Here is a 26220-nt window from a genome sequence, read left to right on the forward strand (position 1 = left end):
TCCCGTTTACTCAGCCCTCATCTTTAACGTTTGAGTGTAACTCAATTACGATTAATATTTTAAAATATAGTGAAATTTGATACTGTATTTGTGAGAAAATGGCGGATTGTTCCTGGGAGTCACTTGGTGGGATTATACTAGGTTACCCCCTTAGTCGTCCAGTATAAGTTAGAGTGGGACCACTGGTCCGGTTTACTCAGCCCTCATCTTTAAAATTTGAGTGTAACTCATTTACGATTTTTAAAATATAGTGAAATTTGATACTGTATTTGTGAGAAAATGGCGGATTGTTCCTGGGAGTCACTTGGTGGGATTATACTAGGGTACCTCCTTAGTTGTCCAGTATAAGTTAGAGTGGGACCACTGGTCCCGTTTACTCAGCCCTCATCTTTAACGTTTGAGTGTAACTCAATTACGATTAATATTTTAAAATATAGTGAAATTTGATACTGTATTTGTGAGAAAATGGCGGATTGTTCCTGGGAGTCACTTGGTGGGATTATACTAGGTTACCCCCTTAGTCGTCCAGTATAAGTTAGAGTGGGACCACTGGTCCGGTTTACTCAGCCCTCATCTTTAACATTTGAGTGTAACTCATTTACGATTTTTAAAATATAGTGAAATTTGATACTGTATTTGTGAAAAAATGGCGGATTGTTCCTGGGAGTCACTTGGTGGGATTATACTAGGGTACCCCCTTAGTCGTCCAGTATAAGTTAGAGTGGGACCACTGGTCCCATTTACTCAGCCCTCATCTTTAAAATTTGAGTGTAACTCATTTATAATTTTTAAAATATAGTGAAATTTGAAACTGTATTTGTGAGAAAACGGCGGATTGTTCCTGAGAGTCACTTGGTGGGATTATACTAGGGTACGTCCTTAGTCGTCCAGTATAAGTTAGAGTGGGACCACTGGTCCGGTTTACTCAGCCCTCATCTTTAAAAATTGAGTGTAACTCATTTACGATTTTTAAAATATAGTGAAATTTGATACTGTATTTGTGAGAAAATGGCGGATTGTTCCTGGGAGTCACTTGGTGGGATTATACTAGGGTACCTCCTTAGTCGTACAGTATAAGTTAGAGTGGGACCACTGGTACTGTTTACTCAGCCCTCATTTTTTAAATTTGAGTGTAACTCATTTACGATCAAAAAAATATAGTGAAATTTGATACTGTATTTATGAGAAAATGGCGGATTGTTCCTGGGAGTCACTTGGTGGGATTATACTAGGTTACCCCTTAGTCGTCCAGTATAAGTTAGAGTGGGACCACTGGTCCGGTTTACTCAGCCCTCATCTTTAAAATTTGAGTGTAACTCATTTACGATTTTTAAAATATAGGGAAATTTGATACTGTATTTGTGAGAAAATGGCGGATTGTTCCTGGGAGTCACTTGGTGGGATTATACTAGGGTACCTCCTTAGTTGTCCAGTATAAGTTAGAGTGGGACCACTGGTCCCGTTTACTCAGCCCTCATCTTTAACATTTGAGTGTAACTCAATTACGATTAATATTTTAAAATATAGTGAAATTTGATACTGTATTTGTGAGAAAATGGCGGATTGTTCCTGGGAGTCACTTGGTGGGATTATACTAGGTTACCCCCTTAGTCGTCCAGTATAAGTTAGAGTGGGACCACTGGTCCGGTTTACTCAGCCCTCATCTTTAAAATTTGAGTGTAACTCATTTACGATTTTTAAAATATAGTGAAATTTGATACTGTATTTGTGAAAAAATGGCGGATTGTTCCTGGGAGTCACTTGGTGGGATTATACTAGGGTACCCCCTTAGTCGTCCAGTATAAGTTAGAGTGGGACCACTGGTCCCGTTTACTCAGCCCTCATCTTTAAAATTTGAGTGTAACTCATTTACGATTTTTAAAATATAGTGAAATTTGAAACTGTATTTGTGAGAAAACGGCGGATTGTTCCTGAGAGTCACTTGGTGGGATTATACTAGGGTACCTCCTTAGTCGTACAGTATAAGTTAGAGTGGGACCACTGGTACTGTTTACTCAGCCCTCATCTTTTAAATTTGAGTGTAACTCATTTACGATTAAAAAAATATAGTGAAATTTGATACTGTATTTGTGAGAAAATGGCGGATTGTTCCTGGGAGTCACTTTGTGGGATTATACTAGGGTACCTCCTTAGTTGTCCAGTAGAAGTTAGAGTGGGACCACTGGTCCCGTTTACTCAGCCCTCATCTTTAACGTTTGAGTGTAACTCAATTACGATTAATATTTCAAAATATAGTGAAATTTGATACTGTATTTGTGAGAAAACGGCGGATTGTTCCTCGGAGTCACATGGTGGGGTTATACTAAGGTACGTCCTTAGTCGTCCAGTATAAGTTAGAGTGCGACCACTGGTCCCGTTTACTCAGCCCTCATCTTTTAATTTGCGTGTAACTCAATTACGATAACATTTTTTAAATATAGTGAAAATTGATACTGTATTTGTGAGAAAATGGCGGATTGTTCCTGGGAGTCACTTGGTGGGATTATACTAGGGTACCTCCTCAGTTGTCCAGTATAAGTTAGAGTGGGACCACTGGTCCCGTTTACTCAGCCCTCATCTTTAACGTTTGAGTGTAACTCAATTACGATTAATATTTTAAAATATAGTGAAATTTGATACTGTATTTGTGAGAAAATGGCGGATTGTTCCTGGGAGTCACTTAGTGGGATTATACTAGGTTACCCCCTTAGTCGTCCAGTATCAGTTAGAGTGGGACCACTGGTCCGGTTTACTCAGCCCTCATCTTTAACGTTTGAGTGTAACTCAATTACGATTAATATTTTAAAATATAGTGAAATTTGATACTGTATTTGTGAGAAAACGGCGGATTGTTCCTGAGAGTCACTTGGTGGGATTATTCTACGGTGCCTCCCTAGTCGTCCAGTATAAGTTAGAGTGGGACCACTGGTCCCGTTTACTAAGCCCTCATCTTTTAAATTTGAGTGTAACTCATTTACGATTTTAAAAATATAGTGAAATTTGATACTGTATTTGTAAGAAAACGGCGGATTGTTCCTCGGAGTCACATGGTGGGGTTATACTAAGGTACGTCCTTAGTCGTCCAGTATAAGTTAGAGTGCGACCACTGGTCCCGTTTACTCAGCCCTCATCTTTTAAATTTGAGTGTAACTCAATTACGATAAAATTTTTAAAATATAGTGAAATTTGATACTGTATTTGTGAGAAAATGGCGGATTGTTCCTGGGAGTCACTTGGTGGGATTATACTAGGGTACCCTCTTAGTTGCCCAGTATAAGTTAGAGTGGGACTACTGGTCCCGTTTACTCAGCCCTCATCTTTAAAATTTGAGTGTAACTCATTTACGATTTTTAAAATATAGTGAAATTTGAAACTGTATTTGTGAGAAAACGGCGGATTGTTCCTGAGAGTCACTTGGTGGGATTATACTAGGGTACACCCTTAGTCGTCCAGTATAAGTTAGAGTGGGACCACTGGTCCCGTTTACTCAGCCCTCATCTTTAAAATTTGAGTGTAACTCATTTACGATTTTTAAAATATAGTGAAATTTGATACTGTATTTGTGAGAAAACGGCGTATTGTTCCTGAGAGTCACTTGGTGGGATTATACTAGAGTACCTCTTTAGTCATCCTGTATAAGTTAGAGTGGGACCACTGGTTCCGTTTACTCAGCCCTCATCTTTAACATTTGAGTGTAACTCAATTACGATTAATATTTTAAAATATAGTGAAATTTGATACTGTATTAGTGTAAAAATGGCGGATTGTTCCTGGGAGTCACTTGGTGGGATTATACTAGGTTACCCCCTTAGTCGTCCAGTATAAGTTAGAGTGGGACCACTGGTCCGGTTTACTCAGCCCTCATCTTTAAAATTTGAGTGTAACTCATTTACGATTTTTAAAATATAGTGAAATTTGATACTGTATTTGTGAAAAATGGCGGATTGTTCCTGGGAGTCACTTGGTGGGATTATACTAGGGTACCCCCTTAGTCGTCCAGTATAAGTTAGAGTGGGACCACTAGTCCCGTTTACTCAGCCCTCATCTTTAAAATTTGAGTGTAACTCATTTAAGATTTTTAAAATATAGGGAAATTTGATACTGTATTTGTGAGAAAATGGCGGATTGTTCCTGGGAGTCACTTGGTGGGATTATACTAGGGTACCTCCTTAGTTGTCCAGTATAAGTTAGAGTGGGACCACTGGTCCCGTTTACTCAGCCCTCATCTTTAACATTTGAGTGTAACTCAATTACGATTAATATTTTAAAATATAGTGAAATTTGATACTGTATTTGTGAGAAAATGGCGGATTGTTCCTGGGAGTCACTTGGTGGGATTATACTAGGTTACCCCCTTAGTCGTCCAGTATAAGTTAGAGTGGGACCACTGGTCCGGTTTACTCAGCCCTCATCTTTAAAATTTGAGTGTAACTCATTTACGATTTTTAAAATATAGTGAAATTTGATACTGTATTTGTGAAAAAATGGCGGATTGTTCCTGGGAGTCACTTGGTGGGATTATACTAGGGTACCCCCTTAGTCGTCCAGTATAAGTTAGAGTGGGACCACTGGTCCCGTTTACTCAGCCCTCATCTTTAAAATTTGAGTGTAACTCATTTACGATTTTTAAAATATAGTGAAATTTGAAACTGTATTTGTGAGAAAACGGCGGATTGTTCCTGAGAGTCACTTGGTGGGATTATACTAGGGTACCTCCTTAGTCGTACAGTATAAGTTAGAGTGGGACCACTGTTACTGTTTACTCAGCCCTCATCTTTTAAATTTGAGTGTAACTCATTTACGATTAAAAAAATATAGTGAAATTTGATACTGTATTTGTGAGAAAATGGCGGATTGTTCCTGGGAGTCACTTTGTGGGATTATACTAGGGTACATCCTTAGTTGTCCAGTAGAAGTTAGAGTGGGACCACTGGTCCCGTTTACTCAGCCCTCATCTTTAACGTTTGAGTGTAACTCAATTACGATTAATATTTCAAAATATAGTGAAATTTGATACTGTATTTGTGAGAAAACGGCGGATTGTTCCTCGGAGTCACATGGTGGGGTTATACTAAGGTACGTCCTTAGTCGTCCAGTATAAGTTAGAGTGCGACCACTGGTCCCGTTTACTCAGCCCTCATCTTTTAATTTGCGTGTAACTCAATTACGATGAAATTTTTTAAATATAGTGAAAATTGATACTGTATTTGTGAGAAAATGGCGGATTGTTCCTGGGAGTCACTTGGTGGGATTATACTAGGGTACCTCCTCAGTTGTCCAGTATAAGTTAGAGTGGGACCACTGGTCCCGTTTACTCAGCCCTCATCTTTAACGTTTGAGTGTAACTCAATTACGATTAATATTTTAAAATATAGTGAAATTTGATACTGTATTTGTGAGAAAATGGCGGATTGTTCCTGGGAGTCACTTAGTGGGATTATACTAGGTTACCCCCTTAGTCGTCCAGTATAAGTTAGAGTGGGACCACTGGTCCCGTTTACTCAGCCCTCATCTTTAACGTTTGAGTGTAACTCAATTACGATTAATATTTTAAAATATAGTGAAATTTGATACTGTATTTGTGAGAAAATGGCGGATTGTTCCTGGGAGTCACTTGGTGGGATTATACTAGGGTACCTCCTTAGTCGTCCAGTATCAGTTAGAGTGGGACCACTGGTCCGGTTTACTCAGCCCTCATCTTTAACGTTTGAGTGTAACTCAATTACGATTAATATTTTAAAATATAGTGAAATTTGATACTGTATTTGTGAGAAAACGGCGGATTGTTCCTGAGAGTCACTTGGTGGGATTATACTACGGTGCCTCCCTAGTCGTCCAGTATAAGTTAGAGTGGGACCACTGGTCCCGTTTACTAAGCCCTCATCTTTTAAATTTGAGTGTAACTCATTTACGATTTTAAAAATATAGTGAAATTTGATACTGTATTTGTAAGAAAACGGCGGATTGTTCCTCGGAGTCACATGGTGGGGTTATACTAAGGTACGTCCTTAGTCGTCCAGTATAAGTTAGAGTGCGACCACTGGTCCCGTTTACTCAACCCTCATCTTTTAAATTTGAGTGTAACTCAATTACGATAAAATTTTTAAAATATAGTGAAATTTGATACTGTATTTGTGAGAAAATGGCGGATTGTTCCTGGGAGTCACTTGGTGGGATTATACTAGGGTACCCTCTTAGTTGTCCAGTATAAGTTAGAGTGGGACTACTGGTCCCGTTTACTCAGCCCTCATCTTTAAAATTTGAGTGTAACTCATTTACGATTTTTAAAATATAGTGAAATTTGAAACTGTATTTGTGAGAAAACGGCGGATTGTTCCTGAGAGTCACTTGGTGGGATTATACTAGGGTACACCCTTAGTCGTCCAGTATAAGTTAGAGTGGGACCACTGGTCCCGTTTACTCAGCCCTCATCTTTAAAATTTGAGTGTAACTCATTTACGATTTTTAAAATATAGTGAAATTTGATACTGTATTTGTGAGAAAACGGCGTATTGTTCCTGAGAGTCACTTGGTGGGATTATACTAGAGTACCTCTTTAGTCATCCTGTATAAGTTAGAGTGGGACCACTGGTCCCGTTTACTCAGCCCTCATCTTTAACATTTGAGTGTAACTCAATTACGATTAATATTTTAAAATATAGTGAAATTTGATACTGTATTTGTGTAAAAATGGCGGATTGTTCCTGGGAGTCACTTGGTGGGATTATACTAGGTTACCCCCTTAGTCGTCCAGTATAAGTTAGAGTGGGACCACTGGTCCGGTTTACTCAGCCCTCATCTTTAAAATTTGAGTGTAACTCATTTACGATTTTTAAAATATAGTGAAATTTGATACTGTATTTGTGAAAAATGGCGGATTGTTCCTGGGAGTCACTTGGTGGGATTATACTAGGGTACCCCCTTAGTCGTCCAGTATAAGTTAGAGTGGGACCACTAGTCCCGTTTACTCAGCCCTCATCTTTAAAATTTGAGTGTAACTCATTTACGATTTTTAAAATATAGTGAAATTTGAAACTGTATTTGTGAGAAAACGGCGGATTGTTCCTGAGAGTCACTTGGTGGGATTATACTAGGGTACCTCCTTAGTCGTACAGTATAAGTTAGAGTGGGACCACTGGTACTGTTTACTCAGCCCTCATCTTTTAAATTTGAGTGTAACTCATTTACGATTAAAAAAATATAGTGAAATTTGATACTGTATTTGTGAGAAAATGGCGGATTGTTCCTGGGAGTCACTTGGTGGGATTATACTAGGGTACCTCCTTAGTTGTCCAGTATAAATTAGAGTGGGACCACTTGTCCCGTTTACTCAGCCCTCATCTTTAAAATTTGAGTTTAACTCATTTATGATCTTTAAAATATAGTGAAATGTGATACTGTATTTGTGAGAAAACGGCGGATTGTTCCTGAGAGTCACTTGGTGGGATTATACTAGGGTACCTCCTTAGTTGTCCAGTATAAGTTAGAGTGGGACTACTGGTCCCGTTTACTCAGCCCTCATCTTTAACATTTGAGTGTAACTCAATTACGATTTTAAAAATATAGTGAAATTAGATACTGTATTTGTGAGAAAACGGCGGATTGTTCCTGGGAGTCACATGGTGGGATTATACTAAGGTACGTCCTTAGTTGTCCAGTATAAGTTAGAGTGCGACCACTGGTTTCGTTTACTCAGCCCTCATCTTTTAAATTTGAGTGTAACTCAATTACGATAAAAAATTTTAAAATATAGTTAAAATTGATACTGTATTTGTGAGAAAATGGCGGATTGTTCCTGGGAGTCACTTTGTGGGATTATACTAGGGTACCTCCTTAGTTGTCCAGTAGAAGTTAGAGTGGGACCACTGGTCCCGTTTACTCAGCCCTCATCTTTAACGTTTGAGTGTAACTCAATTACGATTAATATTTCAAAATATAGTGAAATTTGATACTGTATTTGTGAGAAAACGGCGGATTGTTCCTCGGAGTCACATGGTGGGGTTATACTAAGGTACGTCCTTAGTCGTCCAGTATAAGTTAGAGTGCGACCACTGGTCCCGTTTACTCAGCCCTCATCTTTTAATTTGAGTGTAACTCAATTACGATAACATTTTTAAAATATAGTGAAAATTGATACTGTATTTGTGAGAAAATGGCGGATTGTTCCTGGGAGTCACTTGGTGGGATTATACTAGGGTACCTCTTCAGTTGTCCAGTATAAGTTAGAGTGGGACCACTGGTCCCGTTTACTCAGCCCTCATCTTTAACGTTTGAGTGTAACTCAATTACGATTAATATTTTAAAATATAGTGAAATTTGATACTGTATTTGTGAGAAAATGGCGGATTGTTCCTGGGAGTCACTTAGTGGGATTATACTAGGTTACCCCCTTAGTCGTCCAGTATCAGTTAGAGTGGGACCACTGGTCCGGTTTACTCAGCCCTCATCTTTAACGTTTGAGTGTAACTCAATTACGATTAATATTTTAAAATATAGTGAAATTTGATACTGTATTTGTGAGAAAACGGCGGATTGTTCCTGAGAGTCACTTGGTGGGATTATACTACGGTGCCTCCCTAGTCGTCCAGTATAAGTTAGAGTGGGACCACTGGTCCCGTTTACTAAGCCCTCATCTTTTAAATTTGAGTGTAACTCATTTACGATTTTAAAAATATAGTGAAATTTGATACTGTATTTGTAAGAAAACGGCGGATTGTTCCTCGGAGTCACATGGTGGGGTTATACTAAGGTACGTCCTTAGTCGTCCAGTATAAGTTAGAGTGCGACCACTGGTCCCGTTTACTCAGCCCTCATCTTTTAAATTTGAGTGTAACTCAATTACGATAAAATTTTTAAAATATAGTGAAATTTGATACTGTATTTGTGAGAAAATGGCGGATTGTTCCTGGGAGTCACTTGGTGGGATTATACTAAGGTACCCTCTTAGTTGTCCAGTATAAGTTAGAGTGGGACCACTGGTCCCGTTTACTCAGCCCTCATCTTTAAAATTTTAGTGTAACTCATTTACGATTTTTAAAATATAGTGAAATTTGAAACTGTATTTGTGAGAAAACGGCGGATTGTTCCTGAGAGTCACTTGGTGGGATTATACTAGGGTACACCCTTAGTCGTCCAGTATAAGTTAGAGTGGGACCACTGGTCCCGTTTACTCAGCCCTCATCTTTAAAATTTGAGTGTAACTCATTTACGATTTTTAAAATATAGTGAAATTTGATACTGTATTTGTGAGAAAACGGCGTATTGTTCCTGAGAGTCACTTGGTGGGATTATACTAGAGTACCTCTTTAGTCATCCTGTATAAGTTAGAGTGGGACCACTGGTCCCGTTTACTCAGCCCTCATCTTTAAAATATTAATCGTAATTGAGTTACACTCAAATTTTAAAGATAAGGGCTGAGTAAACGGGACCAGTGGTCCCACTCTAACTTAAACTGGACAACTAAGGAGGTACGCTAGTATAATCCCACCAAGTGACTCTCGGGAACAATCCGCCATTTTCTCACAAATACAGTATCAAATTTCACTATATTTTAAAATATTAATCGTAATTGAGTTACACTCAAACGTTAAAGATGAGGGCTGAGTAAACGGGACCAGTGGTCCAACTCTAACTTCTACTGGAGAACTAAGGAGGTACCCTAGTATAATCCCACCAAGTGACTCCTAGGAACAATCCGCCATTTTCTCACAAATACAGTATCAATTTTCACTATATTTTAAATTTTTTTTACCGTAATTGAGTTACACTCAAATTTAAAAGATGAGGGCTGAGTAAATGGAACCAGTGGTCGCACTCTAACTTATACTGGACGACTAAGGACGTACCTTAGTATAATCCCACCATGTGACTCCCAGGAACAATCCGCCGTTTTCTCACAAATACAGTATCTAATTTCACTATATTTTTAAAATCGTAAATGAGTTACACTCAAATTTAAAAGATGAGGGCTGAGTAAACAGGACAAGTGGTCCCACTCTAACTTATACTGGACGACTAAGGATGCACCCTAGTATAATCCCACCAAGTGACTCTCAGGAACAATCCGCCGTTTTCTCACAAATACAGTATCAAATTTCACTATATTTTAAAAATCGTAAATGAGTTACACTCAAATTTAAAAGATGAGGGCTGAGTAAACGGGACCAGTGGTCCCACTCTAACTTATACTGGACGACTAAGGGGGTACCCTAGTATAATCCCACCAAGTGACTCTCAGGAACAATCCGCCGTTTTCTCACAAATACAGTATCAAATTTCACTATATTTTAAAAATCGTAAATGAGTTACACTCAAATTTTAAAGATGAGGGCTGAGTAAACGGGACCAGTGGTCCCACTCTAACTTATACTGGACAACTAAGGAGGTACCCTAGTATAATCCCACCAAGTGACTCCCATGAACAATCCGCCATTTTCTCACAAATACAGTATCAAATTTCACTATATTTTTTAAATCGTAAATGAGTTACATTCATATTTAAAAGATGAGGGCTGAGTAAACGGGACCAGTGGTCCCACTCTAACTTCTACTGGACAACTAAGGAGGTACCCTAGTATAATCCCACCAAGTGACTCCCAGGAACAATCCGCCATTTTCTCACAAATACAGTATCAATTTTCACTATATTTTAAATTTTTTTTACCGTAATTGAGTTATACTCAAATTTAAAAGATGAGGGCTGAGTAAACGGAACCAGTGGTCGCACTCTAACTTATACTGGACGGCTAAGGACGTACCTTAGTATAATCCCACCAAGTGACTCCCAGGAACAATCCGCCGTTTTTTCACAAATACAGTATCTAATTTCACTATATTTTTTAAATCGTAAATGAGTTACATTCATATTTAAAAGATGAAGGCTGAGTAAACGGGACCAGTGGTCCCACTCTAACTTCTACTGGACAACTAAGGAGGTACCCTAGTATAATCCCACCAAGTGACTCCCAGGAACAATCCGCCATTTTCTCACAAATACAGTATCAATTTTCACTATATTTTAAAATTTTTTTACCGTAATTGAGTTACACTCAAATTTAAAAGATGAGGACTGAGTAAACGGAACCAGTGGTCGCACTCTAACTTATACTGGACGACTAAGGACGTACCTTAGTATAATCCCACCATGTGACTCCCAGGAACAATCCGCCGTTTTCTCACAAATACAGTATCTAATTTCACTATATTTTTAAAATCGTAAATGAGTTACACTCAAATTTAAAAGATGAGGGCTGAGTAAACGGGACCAGTGGTCCCACTCTAACTTATACTCGACGACTAAGGATGCACCCTAGTATAATCCCACCAAGTGACTCCCATGAACAATCCGCCATTTTCTCACAAATACAGTATCAAATTTCACTATATTTTTTAAATCGTAAATGAGTTACATTCATATTTAAAAGATGAGGGCTGAGTAAACGGGACCAGTGGTCCCACTCTAACTTCTACTGGACAACTAAGGAGGTACCCTAGTATAATCCCACCAAGTGACTCCCAGGAACAATCCGCCATTTTCTCACAAATACAGTATCAATTTTCACTATATTTTAAAATTTTTTTACCGTAATTGAGTTACACTCAAATTTAAAAGATGAGGGCTGAGTAAACGGAACCAGTGGTCGCACTCTAACTTATACTGGACGGCTAATGACGTACCTTAGTATAATCCCACCATGTGACTCCCAGGAACAATCCGCCGTTTTCTCACAAATACAGTATCTAATTTCACTATATTTTTTAAATCGTAAATGAGTTACATTCATATTTAAAAGATGAAGGCTGAGTAAACGGGACCAGTGGTCCCACTCTAACTTCTACTGGACCACTAAGGAGGTACCCTAGTATAATCCCACCAAGTGACTCCCAGGAACAATCCGCCATTTTCTCACAAATACAGTATCAATTTTCACTATATTTTAAAATTTTTTTACCGTAATTGAGTTACACTTAAATTTAAAAGATGAGGACTGAGTAAACGGAACCAGTGGTCGCACTCTAACTTATACTGGACGACTAAGGACGTACCTTAGTATAATCCCACCATGTGACTCCCAGGAACAATCCGCCATTTTCTCACAAATACAGTATCAAATTTCACTATATTTTTTAAATCGTAAATGAGTTACATTCATATTTAAAAGATGAGGGCTGAGTAAACGGGACCAGTGGTCCCACTCTAACTTCTACTGGACAACTAAGGAGGTACCCTAGTATAATCCCACCAAGTGACTCCTAGGAACAATCCGCCATTTTCTCACAAATACAGTATCAATTTTCACTATATTTTAAATTTTTTACCGTAATTGAGTTACACTCAAATTTAAAAGATGAGGGCTGAGTAAATGGAACCAGTGGTCGCACTCTAACTTATACTGGACGACTGAGGACGTACCTTAGTATAATCCCACCATGTGACTCCCAGGAACAATCCGCCGTTTTCTCACAAATACAGTATCTAATTTCACTATATTTTTAAAATCGTAAATGAGTTACACTCAAATTTAAAAGATGAGGGCTGAGTAAACAGGACAAGTGGTCCCACTCTAACTTATACTGGACGACTAAGGATGCACCCTAGTATAATCCCACCAAGTGACTCTCAGGAACAATCCGCCGTTTTCTCACAAATACAGTATCAAATTTCACTATATTTTAAAAATCGTAAATGAGTTACACTCAAATTTAAAAGATGAGGGCTGAGTAAACGGGACCAGTGGTCCCACTCTAACTTATACTGGACGACTAAGAGGGTACCCTAGTATAATCCCACCAAGTGACTCTCAGGAACAATCCGCCGTTTTCTCACAAATACAGTATCAAATTTCACTATATTTTAAAAATCGTAAATGAGTTACACTCAAATTTTAAAGATGAGGGCTGAGTAAACGGGACCAGTGGTCCCACTCTAACTTATACTGGACAACTAAGGAGGTACCCTAGTATAATCCCACCAAGTGACTCCCATGAACAATCCGCCATTTTCTCACAAATACAGTATCAAATTTCACTATATTTTTTAAATCGTAAATGAGTTACATTCATATTTAAAAGATGAGGGCTGAGTAAACGGGACCAGTGGTCCCACTCTAACTTCTACTGGACAACTAAGGAGGTACCCTAGTATAATCCCACCAAGTGACTCCCAGGAACAATCCGCCATTTTCTCACAAATACAGTATCAATTTTCACTATATTTTAAAAATTTTTTACCGTAATTGAGTTACACTCAAATTTAAAAGATGAGGGCTGAGTAAACGGAACCAATGATCGCACTCTAACTTATACTGGACGGCTAAGGACGTACCTTAGTATAATCCCACCATGTGACTCCCAGGAACAATCCGCCGTTTTCTCACAAATACAGTATCTAATTTCACTATATTTTTTAAATCGTAAATGAGTTACATTCATATTTAAAAGATGAAGGCTGAGTAAACGGGACCAGTGGTCCCACTCTAACTTCTACTGGACAACTAAGGAGGTACCCTAGTATAATCCCACCAAGTGACTCCCAGGAACAATCCGCCATTTTCTTACAAATACAGTATCAATTTTCACTATATTTTAAAATTTTTTTACCGTAATTGAGTTACACTCAAATTTAAAAGATGAGGACTGAGTAAACGGAACCAGTGGTCGCACTCTAACTTATACTGGACGACTAAGGACGTACCTTAGTATAATCCCACCATGTGACTCCCAGGAACAATCCGCCGTTTTCTCACAAATACAGTATCTAATTTCACTATATTTTTAAAATCGTAAATGAGTTACACTCAAATTTAAAAGATGAGGGCTGAGTAAACGGGACCAGTGGTCCCACTCTAACTTATACTCGACGACTAAGGATGCACCCTAGTATAATCCCACCAAGTGACTCTATGGAACAATCCGCCGTTTTCTCACAAATACAGTTTCAAATTTCACTATATTTTAAAAATCGTAAATGAGTTACACTCAAATTTAAAAGATGAGGGCTGAGTAAACGGGACCAGTGGTCCCACTCTAACTTATACTGGACGACTAAGGGGGTACCCTAGTATAATCCTACCAAGTGACTCTCAGGAGCAATCCGCTGTTTTCTCACAAATACAGTATCAAATTTCACTATATTTTAAAAATCGTAAATGAGTTACACTCAAATTTTAAAGATGAGGGCTGAGTAAACGGGACCAGTGGTCCCACTCTAACTTATACTGGACAACTAAGGAGGTACCCTAGTATAATCCCACCAAGTGACTCCCAGGAACAATCCGCCATTTTCTCATAAATACAGTATCAAATTTCACTATATTTTTTAAATCGTAAATGAGTTACACTCAAATTTAAAAGGTGAGGGCTGAGTAAACGGTACCAGTGGTCCCACTCTAACTTATACTGTACGACTAAGGAGGTACCCTAGTATAATCCCACCAAGTGACTCCCAGGAACAATCCGCCATTTTCTCACGAATACAGTTTCAAATTTAACTATATTTTAAAAATTGTAATTGAGTTACACTCAAATTTTTAAGATGAGGGCTGAGTAAACAGGACCAGTGGTCGCACTCTAACTTATACTGGACGACTAAGGGGGTACCCTAGTATAATCCCACCAAGTGACTCCCAGGAACAATCCGCCATTTTCTCACAAATACAGTTTCAAATTTAACTATATTTTAAAAATCGTAATTGAGTTACACTCAAATTTTAGTGATGAGGGCTGAGTAAACGGGACCAGTGGTCCCACTCTAACTTATACTGGACGACTAAGGGGGTACCCTAGTATAATCCCACCAAGTGAATCCCAGGAACAATCCGCCGTTTTTCTCACAAATATTTAATTCCTAATACCATAAAAGCCATAAGTAACAATGAAAATGTAAAGAATGCACAAACGGCGTTTCATAGTTATTGTTGGCTGGAAAAAATAAAAGTGGGCTGGCTTATTGTTGGCTGGCTTATTGTTGGCTAGCTTGACACAAGCGTATGTGTGTGAGGAGGGTCAAGGGTAGCTATCAATCAATATGATTTGTTGACCTGTCCTTACTTCAATGCAGCTAACTAGCCTAGTTGAGGAAATAAGGTTTTTATCGCAAATAGCTTGATTTTTGCGAGGAACATCATTGTTGCACAATAATGCATGATGGGAAAGGTTTTGGAGCAAACTTCGAGATGCATACGTACAAACAACATATCATATACATATTGTACGTTTGCATCATTGTGACGTTTGCTCACAAACCCTTCCCATCATCTGCCGCTCACGCTCTTTACGATCAACCTTATTGGGGACTGCTGGGTCTGAACTGTCATTCATTCAAGGTTTTTATTCAATAAAGCTAAAATTTACATTGTAGCCAAAGGCTAAATTGTGTAAAATTTTACAAAATATATATATATTACTGTCCTGTAATTAACAAATCAATTAATATTAATACTATCTAAAAAGTATTTTTTTTCATTACCAGGGATGTCACCACGCTGGTCGGCGCTGGTCGGCCCCGACCAGCACTCAACATTTCCGACCAGGATTCACAGGCTGCCGACCACCACTATTATTTATTAATAATTACGATATTTATATTAGGCCTAGGCCTAGGCCTAACTAAAATTCGTACTAAAACATTTTACCTAGCACATCGTTAATAACAGACAAGCTAGCCTCATATAGATAAGACAAAAGACTATACAGCAAATGTTTCCGTGGTTACGTACGTTACTTTATTTGTAACACAATACCAGGCCTACTCTGCCCTGGTATTCATTGTTACAGCTTGTGAGTCATGGCGAACAACGTGCTACGCAGCACAGTGTACAAGTTTAAAGTTCACATAGCGACCATTCAAGCGTTTTATTTTGCACAGATTAAAAATACAAACAAGTACGCAGTAATTAAAAATGTACAACTACATAGACCTAAACAAAATCATTTTTAATTGCTGAATGTTTTTTCACCCTACTTTAATTATATTATGTTACTAGTTTTACATTTTTGTACTCTACGAACTATTAAAAAAAAATAAAAAAACATGCGCATAGTTCAGTGGGACCGGGCAAGTTCGTTCGTTTATGATCGCCGAGCATGGTACAATAATTACACGTCCCTGGGATAACTTCAGGTTGCTGAACTTCAGTTAACCCATAAACACGTGTCTGTTCTTGCCGGCCATGCACTACATGCTTGCCGCACAGTTGTGAAACAAAAAATCCGGAATTCGCGAATACGCTAAAAAACTCTCGCGCAAAAGAACACGAACATTATATCGAGCAACAAGTAGTAAGGTCTAGGCTAATAATTTATCTACAGTATTTGATTGGGGATTAGGCCTAAATAAGGAAGCGCCAGTTTTTGTGGAATTCAGATTTTGGGGCATCTATCTAAGCCTTGGCTAGGCCTAGTGGTCGTAGTGTCTACAAGGCTAGGCCTAAGCCTGACGCGATCTATTGCTATTCATTTCGTAAGCGTTTTTTTGTTTTCGCGAATAATAACGGCGACTCCCCGGTGGTACAAGGTTAGGCCTAGACCTGACGCAATTTGTTGTTATTTATTTTCATAATTCTTTATGTTTCGCTAAAATAACGAAACCACCCCCCCCCCGGGATGAACACCGGGGTACCACCCCCCGGGGGGGGGGGGGGGGGGGGGTGTATTTTAGCGACCGGCACTCCAAAAAGCTGGTGACATCCCTGCATTACGTTGGTTTTAGTTTAGTTTTGTTGGGTGAGTTTAGGTGGTGTGTGTTTAATTCCATTTCTACAACGCATCCAGGCGGTTTTTAAATGTGTTGGTAGTTTCGGGAAATGACGACTTCAGTTGGCAAACTTTCCTTCATTTTAGATTGAGAAAAATGGAGATTATGAGATTAAGCGCTTTGAGCACACTGGAAGGCATGTTTCCAGACGCCAGTAAGAAGATCCTCAAGTCTTTAATCAACGATACAATCATTTCAGTTGATTTATTGGACCAGGAACAGCTTGTTGTGAGGTGTGTGGAAACCTTACTTTCTATGGATACCATCCCTCAAGAAAATAGTAAGTTAAGTCTTTCACATCTGTTCCGGCACGATTCCTTTCTGGAAAATCTAACGTCAATATTTCATTTTACGACGCTCCACACGGCTATGCGCCAATTGATAAGCGTTTTGATTGGATTTGCCAACGCCGGAATGGAACCATCTCGGAACAGGTGTGAAAACCCATTAATCAGCTAGGCTAGCGTGTTGTTTGTGCAAAAAGACAAATGATGAAATTGAAATTTCATCATATATACAGTCGACTCCGCCTAAGTCGAATTCGCGTAAGTCGAAAAATCGCGAAAGTCGAATTTTTATGAAAGTCCCAATTCTTTCCTATACATTACTGTGTAATTTTTATTTGTAAGTCGAATTTTTCTAAGTCAAAATTCGTCTAAGTCGACGTCTTTTTGCGGTCCGAATACAGACATTCTTTAGTGATTTATATCGTATAAGTCGAAGTCACAAATCACGCGGCAACAACGCGCTAAAAAAGCCGATGAAACGTACGTAATTCGATAAACAAACGACAGAGGAGATAATGTGGGACCATATCGGTTCTCTCAAGCAGGTTGTATAGTATAGGTGGCGTCCTACAACTCGCGCTAGTGTATAGTGTATGAGTTGTTTCAGAGTTGAGAACTTGAGCGGCGTTTTGTGGGTACCCATTTTGTGCTAGACAGATGGCAATAAACAATGGATACCGATTTCGAATAAGAACCGAAATATATTTATTATACGTTTTCGTATTGTTTCGGGCTTAAACCATAAAAGAAAATACAGTTTATCATTGCCGATAAAAGAGGCTTAGCATTTATTAGGCCTAGCTAGCTAGCTAGCTAAGCAAACTCAATTCAAGAAGGCTCATCGCGTGGGCCACGATCGCGACAGGGTCTACTAGGCCTAGCCATAGCGCGGCTAGTGAGTGAGCCTAGGCCTAGCATTTTTTTTGCAAATCTGTAAGTCGAAGTTCGCGTAACTCGAATTTTTATACCGGTCCCATTAGATTCGACTTAGGCGGAGTCGACTGTATATATATATACAGATGATTTTACTTTAATTAGTCCAGCGCCTTTTTTTCTAGACAGTAATAATATATAATTTATCAATTTAATGATATTGGGTTTTTTCCACAGAATATCCTGATGTTTCTGAAACAGTTGTAATAAAAGATAACGAAGATGGTGACGAACCGACAATAGTAAAATCACCAGAAGAAGATGGCTATAAACATTTTCCAAATTCTTATATGACACAAGATTCACCATCAAGTTTATTGAAGTCTCAAAAGTTTGGTGTAAAGTCAGAGCAAGCTGTTGTTAAAACACCAACGCTTGTCTTCAAACCAGAACAAACTTTGAATAACAATGACCTTCTGTCCAATTTCCTTCTTAATACTGATTGCTTACTTAAGAAATCAGAAATATTGATTGATGAACTATCTAAAACACAGACAAATACTTCTAAAAATAATAACATTTTACCAGAGCAGTTCCTGAATACTTCCAATAACTTGGAAAACGTACAAGCAAATGGTTTCGGTAATAATATGATTATCGGGACCACCGGCAGCTCAAATAAAATAACAACTGAATCGTGTGTTTCGTCAGACTGTAGCGACAACAATGATACAAGTTACAGACATCAATTAAAGCGCCCCCTTGTTGGTTATGAAGTAAATTCTCCTAAATTTGCCCGTTCGGATATATTTTCTGCTGCATCGTCGTCGGAAGTAGTTCCTTCGTTTATTCCAGACACAAGATATTGTCTTTCACCAAATTTGTTTCCAAGCTGTCAATTCAGAAAAATCTCTGGTGCATCTTCTTCCATCTCCAGACATCCTGATGCTCTGTACAGAAGTGACAATTCTACTAGTGATTTCGTTGGTGCAGGCTCTGTGTCTTTTGTGTCCAAATTTGGTGACACAGTAAAACAAAAAAAGTTTCAAAACAAAAGTAGAGATGAAAATAACATTTTGGTAACTCCCCCAAGGAAAACATTTGGACCAGATTTTCTGTCCAAAAATACTACTGGTTTCAATGGTGCAAGTGCTTTTTCAAGATCTGCTGACAGAGTTAAATATAAAAGCCCATCATATCATAGTCAAACTAACACAAGTGGAGATAAAAATGCCGTTTTGGTAACTCCCCCAAAGAAAACATTAGGACCAGATTCTCTGCCGAAAAATGCAAATTTTACTACTGGTTTCAATGGTGCAAGTGCTTTTTCAAGATCTGCTGACAGAGTTAAATATAAAAGCCCATCATATCATAGTCAAACTAACACAAGTGGAGATAAAAATGCCGTTTTGGTAACTCCCCCAAGGAAAACATTAGGACCAGATTCTCTGCCGAAAAATGCAAATTTTACTACTGGTTTCAATGATGCAAGTGCTTTTTCAAGATCTGCTGACAGAGTTAAATATAAAAGCCCATCATATCATAGTCAAACTAACACAAGTGGAGATAAAAATGCCGTTTTGGAAACTCCCCCAAGGAAAACATTAGGACCAGATTCTCTGCCGAAAAATGCAAATTTTACTACTGGTTTCAATGGTGCAAGTGCTTTTTCAAGATCTGCTGACAGAGTTAAATATAAAAGCCAATCATATCATAGTCAAACTAACACAAGTGGAGATAAAAATGCCGTTTTGAAAACTCCTCCAAGAAACATTTTTGGACCAGATTCTGGTCTTATTGGTGCAAGTGCTGTGTCAAAATCTGCTGACAGAGTTAATCATAAAAGTCTACAAAAAGTAAGGTTTAATGATGAATCTGCTAGTACCTATCATCACCCAACAACAGGACATCATGTCGGAGGTTACAATCATGTGCATGTATCAGAATTCGGTAGTACTAATTGGATGTTAAGCGGAAGAAAGGTTGCAAGTCTTAATGGACAGATGGTGTCTATCAAAGAGGTTGATGCTAATAATATGATAGATTTGACAGAAACCAGTAATTCACCAAGTTTTCAAGATCTCTACGGCATTGTTCCTGCCAATCCACTTCCCAATTTGCAAACTAACTTTCTTTACTGCCAAAACATGGTATGTATTTTTATTTTTTTCTTATTTTTCTAAAAATTCAGTTTGTCGAAAGGTATAAAAATGGAATCTTGCTCTGTTCTCTTCGTAGACGTTAGTTGGGTGTGCAGTATTCTAATCTTTATTTGCACTCAGTTAAGAGGTCATCTGAAATAAAGAGATAATTATAATATTATGTGCCAGTATAAACAAATTAGAATTTAAGATAATTCCGGAATTCACTGAATATACATGCATGTGTTACTGGTAGGACCGGTGCACACTAGCCTGTTGAGAGGAATCGCCTTTTGTGGCTAGCAAAACAATCATTCTTTATGGTTACATCAGCATGATATTCAATGTTATTGTTAATCAGATTTGGTGTTTTACAGTTAATTTTACATAAGTTCTTTTTGCATTATGCCATATTATTCTAGTAGAGGCTAGCTTATTACTAGCCTCACTGTGACATGGAATATAGGGCAAAGCTAGGCCAACAGCATGATTTTCATTTTTAGAAAATGCAGAGACGAATTTCAGGTTGGCAAAATAGGGGGATCTTTTGACATCCTTAGGCCTACTAAAAATCCCTACCTACCGACCCTGTTTTTATCAATTTTCAGTGTGCTTGGGGAACTTTTTTTAGGCCTAATTATGCCATATGGATATATTTACTAATATCTTAATATGTTTTGATCAGATGAATTTAGAACAAGCAAACAAAATTGTACCATCAATGGTGGAACCAATGGTACAAAAACCAATTTCAGAGGAACCAATGGTACGGGAACCAACTTCACAGAAACCAATGGTACATGAACCAACTTCAAATAACCAATTGCCAGGGACAACAGTAGTACCTGTAGTGGCACCAGTGGAAGAACTGCCTAGCATTGATGTACAAATGGTAGAAGTGGTAAGTATCTTAAGTATTCATGTGTGTTAGGGTTGTGTCCCTACCTTTACAATGCATTCCTCTTTTTGCATTTAAGAAATTAAAAACATACAATCCTTTTCTTCTTTATCTTTTCTGTGCTGATCAGCATCACATTCCCTTTGTCTTCATTTTCTCTCCGATGTCTTTTTTGTGTTCTTTTTTTTTTTGTGATTTGGTGACATGTGACTCTTGTGGTCAATTCAATAAAACTTTATTATCCCAAACTCGGGCGGGGGTGGGAATTCATTTGGTTGTGGTAATACAAAGATTCATAAAAACATTTAAAAAGCACACAAAAAGGCAAGCACATCAATCATAATAAAAATCTTAAAATATGTTTAAAAAATCACAGAAACCGAAACAAATAGCATAAAAATAAAATGAGGTTCTTATAGCACAGCATTGTCTTTTTAGAGTAGCAGTGTAGAATCTAACTAACTGCATGTATTATATGTCAATATTTTTAGTGTCATTAGACAAAGATCACCAAATTAATGTCTTTTTCTTTTCTAGATGAACCTTATACCAGATATAGAAGTTAACTATTTAAGAGAAAAATTGGCTGGCTTTCAGGGTGGGGACAATGCATCTACAGTTCAGAGAATTATCAACTACCTCTTAGAAAACCCTTATCCTAAGCAAACCAAAGAAAATGTAAGTTATATACAATTATAAAAGTATGCTATTTTATGTATTTGTGTGTGTTTTTATGTGTAAATTTAAAACATCAAGTTCCAGTTCTAATGTAACATGTTTGTCAGATTGTAAACTAACAGCGTTTACATAGGAATTTGGTATTTTCTTATGTCACTGTATGATTTGAACATTTAGTTCTGATCTTCTAAAAGCATCCTAATTGTCCCAATAAGGTTATGTGAGCTAATCTTTGACATAAACATAATTTTTCAATTCCAGAAAACAACTATGCATGATGAAAGAGAGATTGATTACTTTGTTGATTTTTCTCTATATCCGTCTCATACTTATTGCCAACAAGTACTTAGTCTAATGCAAGCAAAGCATTTTAAGGTAACTTATTCTATTAATATTATATTATAATATTTATTGTAAAGTTTATCTTATATAAATGAAGAGTGAACATAGAAGTAAACTGATTTGAATTTAATTTAAATATTGTAAAAAATATATATACTTACTTATTGCTATGATGTTATCCAAATTCCTTCACTTTCACTGATGAAGGGCTAGTGTTGCTAGAAAGCTCTGCTAACTTTTCTGGCTGTTTTACTTTATCGTTTTGATTTAGCTTTTCGCTTTTTTTTTGTATCTTCATTGAGATCCAGCCACTGATACCCACAGCATTGTCATTTGGTATCTCCATTGAGATCCAGCCACTGATACCCACAGCATTGTCATTTTGTATCTCCATTGAGATCCAGCCACTGATACGTCCACAGCATTGTCATTTGGTATCTCCATTGAGATTCAGCCACTGATACCCACAGCATTGCCATTTTGTATCTCCATTGAGATCCAGCCACTGATACCCACAGCATTGGCATTTTGTATCTCCATTGAGATCCAGCCACTGATACCCACAGCATTGTCATTTTGTATCTCCATTGAGATCCAGCCACTGATACCCACAGCATTGTCATTTGGTATCTTCATTGAGATCCAGCCACTGATACCCACAGCATTGTCATTTTGTATCTCCATTGAGATCCAGCCACTGATACCCACAGCATTGTCATTTTGTATCTCCATTGAGATCCAGCCACTGATACCCACAGCATTGTCATTTTGTCAGTAATTTGTCTTTTGATTTATATACTTACTTATACTTATATCCAAAGTGGTAATGTAAACTACTCAAGATTTTACAGATAATTACATTTATAGAAGATTTTCCTAGATAGCCTAAAAATCTAAGTAACTTTTCCATTTTGGGGTCTACTTTTCTGCTAAACCAACCTAATGCCTCATCTATACTATCAAACTTTATATGACAAAATATGTGCCCATATATAGACATGATGATGTCATATCACTACCATATTTGGGAACATCACACTTTTTTTAGCAAACTAGTTTTTGTTTCTTGTGAACTTTATTCAATAAATTGTGTAGACAGAGCTTTAAAACTATTAATCTCAAGCACTGGTTTTTATTTTAGTTATCTACACAGTTCTTGAGAGACATCCTGTCTATTTATAACCATCACTATGCCCCAACTGAGAAAGCAATCCAAGAAATCCTGGAAAAAAACAAAGAAATTACCAAGTGTATGTTACAACCAGGTGAGCACTATAAGGGCGTGGTCTCGGTCAACATTGCCGGAAAGATGACTCGGAACCTGTCAATCAAAACACTGTTGTGCGGCCGTAAGAACTACAGGCCACCAGCGAATATAATCCCAGAGTTGCAGGAGGAAATAGATTTTTATAACCGGCAAATTCAGAAAGATATTGAGGTTTGCTTTTTAAATTGTAAATAAAATGCATGTTTTAATTAAGGAAAGATACAGAGGCTGTTTTCAAATACTTCAAAATCTTTCCAGTAAACTCCTGTTATTTTAATACCTCGTGTGTACAAACGCTATTTCGTATAATACAGATATAATTATTTAAATTTGAATGCAGAGGGAATCTCATTATTTAGTTTAGCTACTTATCTAAAACACTTTTGTGCAGCACTATATATTGCAATTTACAAGTATTTTTATAATTATTCTTTCTTTTTTATTAGTCGACTGATCGAGAGCTTGCAGTCACTCTAAATGGCCAAGAGTATGAACAGGTAAACCTTTGTTAATAAATGTAAAGCAATGTTATCTTGAGATCACAGTGATAGGAAGACAAGATCGTTTATGGTATTGTATGTGAGCTGTGCTATGTGGAACCATTGTAACTAATGTTGCACAGTATTCCAGTTAAACACTATTTGCAGTTAAACAATAATTCCAGTTAAACACTATTTCCAGTTAAACAATTTGTTTAAATGTATCTTATAGCGCTAATGGTGTCTTTGATTTCTTATGTGTATATTATAATAGATGGTTGTTGCCGTTAAAAAATTAGTATCAGTTTCATCGAAATTGAAAATAGAAATTTTATAATTTTGAAAGATTTTAATTCAATTTCTTTTATTTCGGAAATATTTCATCCATCGAAAAACTCTAATAAATTAGCAAACTCTAAGAGCTTAAATATATAAACAGAATACTTCTCCATCTACAATACATTTTTTAGTTATGGAACAAATATTTGCAAACACATGCAACACTTATATTAATTATTATATATAATTATGAATTAATTTTTGTGTTTTTATTTTCATATAGGAGGGTCAGTTGATTGAGTGTGGTTGTTGCTATGGTGAAGTAGCCTTTGAACAAATGGTGCAGTGCTCCGACGGTCATCTATTTTGCACGATGTGCATGAACAGTTACGCGAAGGAAGCCGTGTACGGTTCGGGCAAACTAAACCTTTCCTGCATGTCTGATGGATGCGAATCAAGGTTCCCTAAAAGTAAATATCCCTGGTTAATTATGTTTATTCAAAGCTTTTTTACATTAATGTTACAGATGTATTGTCCCCCAAAAACATGAAAAATAAAGATTAATAATTATTAAAAATTAAAATTATTATTATAAAATGACAAAAAAAATGGTTAAATTCAACCAAAAACCCATTGACTGGCAGCCAATTTGACTATTTTTTTCTTTAAATTACAGTTTTTTAGGTAAAGACATTTTCTTTTCGATCTGATTTTTTGTCAAAGTGAATAACTATTAGGTGACATTAAAAGGGCATATTAAAAAAAAAATGTTTAAAAATTATTTTTTCAGGGGGAAAAGAAACAAATTCATGGTATAATGTTTGCTATTATTCTTTACAGGTCAGCTTGATAAATGTTTACCCAAAGACGTAATTGCCAAATATGAGGAACGCCAAAAGGAGGAGTCGCTGAATCTTGCCGATTTAGACAACCTTGTTAAATGTCCATCTTGTGAATTCGCCGCCATCATGGACACAGACGACAAAGTTTTCAAATGTCAAAATCCGGACTGTCTTAAGGTATTGCTTTGTTTACAAATTAAACAAACAGGAAATAGAAACACAGTGGTGTATTGCTGGAGTAAAGACCCTTGGTTTAGCACTCTTAATGGTCCCTCCAATGCTGGGTAGTTGCATTGAGGCTGATAATGCTCTGTGGCCTATGGGTTTAGCCAGTGAGCCCTCATAGTGGTTACTTAATGTTTTGTTCTTCGGAATTCTTAATTCAATAAGTGGAGTAGTATCTTTTATTTTGGATAAATTTAACTTTATACAATGAAGAGCAACTTGAACTTGGTGTATACTAGGATTTGCCTACTTCTTAAAAACTTCCAAAGTTTAACATGTAGTAACTAGTAGCAGTAAAACACATTGATAGTAATTATTTTTCTTCAAATTCTAGGAAAGCTGTAGATATTGTAAGGAAAACTGGAAAGAACATATTGGTGTCCCTTGCAGCGAGATAGAAAAGAAAGACGAAACATCGTTACGAGTTTCATACGAGGAACGGATGACAAACGCCAAAATGAGGACGTGTTTTAAATGCAAAACTGGTTATATGAAAAGTGATGGTTGCAATAAGGTAATGATTACTTGAAATCTACAAGTAGAAATTGCATTTAAATCCGTTCCTAACTTCAATATTTTCTCCCTTTCTGCACAGCTTCTTTGCTGAAAGCAAATGTTTCTAGGGCTGTGTCTACTCTTGCGCTCTGTCTACATTATCAAAGTGTATGTGACAAAAAAATGTTATGTGCCCATATATGGACATGATGATGTCATATCACTACCATATTTAGGCATATCACTACCATATTTAGGCATATCACTACCATATTTGAGCACATCACATTTTTTGTCAAAATAGTTTGATAGTGTAGACAGAGTTTATAAGTTCTTTTTCTATTTTTAATGTGTAAAATATTTTTTTCCCTAAATTTTTGCTTGAACTTACAATTTAAGATAACATGCCGTTGTGGAGCTAAGATGTGCTACATCTGCCGATTGCCAAACATTGATTACAATCATTTCTGCCAGCACCCTCGCACTCCCGGTCACACATGCGCAAAATGCCAAGCATGCTCCCTTTGGAGTGACCCGAAAGAGGACGACGAACGAGCGGTCAAGGAAATTGAGAAGAAGCTTCAGGAGGAGCGCAAGGCAAAAGGTATTCACTGTTCATCATAGTATAAAAATAATTATTACGTTAAATATAAATGCTGTA

At 37.3% G+C, this 26220-nt stretch overlaps 1 protein-coding gene across 1 annotated transcript in view; it reads left to right on the forward strand.

Moving 5' to 3' along the window:
* LOC140053089 (uncharacterized) overlaps window positions 1–26220 on the forward strand; it is a 32245-nt gene that overhangs the window by 4767 nt on the left and 1258 nt on the right. Inside the window, exons 2-12 of the mRNA XM_072098471.1 lie at window positions 16840–17033; window positions 18151–20063; window positions 20740–20955; window positions 21490–21630; window positions 21892–22005; window positions 23114–23410; window positions 23686–23736; window positions 24281–24467; window positions 24838–25016; window positions 25399–25578; window positions 25959–26163. Coding sequence (XP_071954572.1) covers window positions 16850–17033; window positions 18151–20063; window positions 20740–20955; window positions 21490–21630; window positions 21892–22005; window positions 23114–23410; window positions 23686–23736; window positions 24281–24467; window positions 24838–25016; window positions 25399–25578; window positions 25959–26163 — 3667 coding nt within the window. The 5' untranslated portion in view covers window positions 16840–16849. The remainder of the gene's footprint in view (window positions 1–16839; window positions 17034–18150; window positions 20064–20739; window positions 20956–21489; window positions 21631–21891; window positions 22006–23113; window positions 23411–23685; window positions 23737–24280; window positions 24468–24837; window positions 25017–25398; window positions 25579–25958; window positions 26164–26220) is intronic.

Source organism: Antedon mediterranea, chromosome 1, assembly GCF_964355755.1.
Source record: "Antedon mediterranea chromosome 1, ecAntMedi1.1, whole genome shotgun sequence".
NCBI classification, from domain to species: domain Eukaryota; kingdom Metazoa; phylum Echinodermata; class Crinoidea; order Comatulida; family Antedonidae; genus Antedon; species Antedon mediterranea.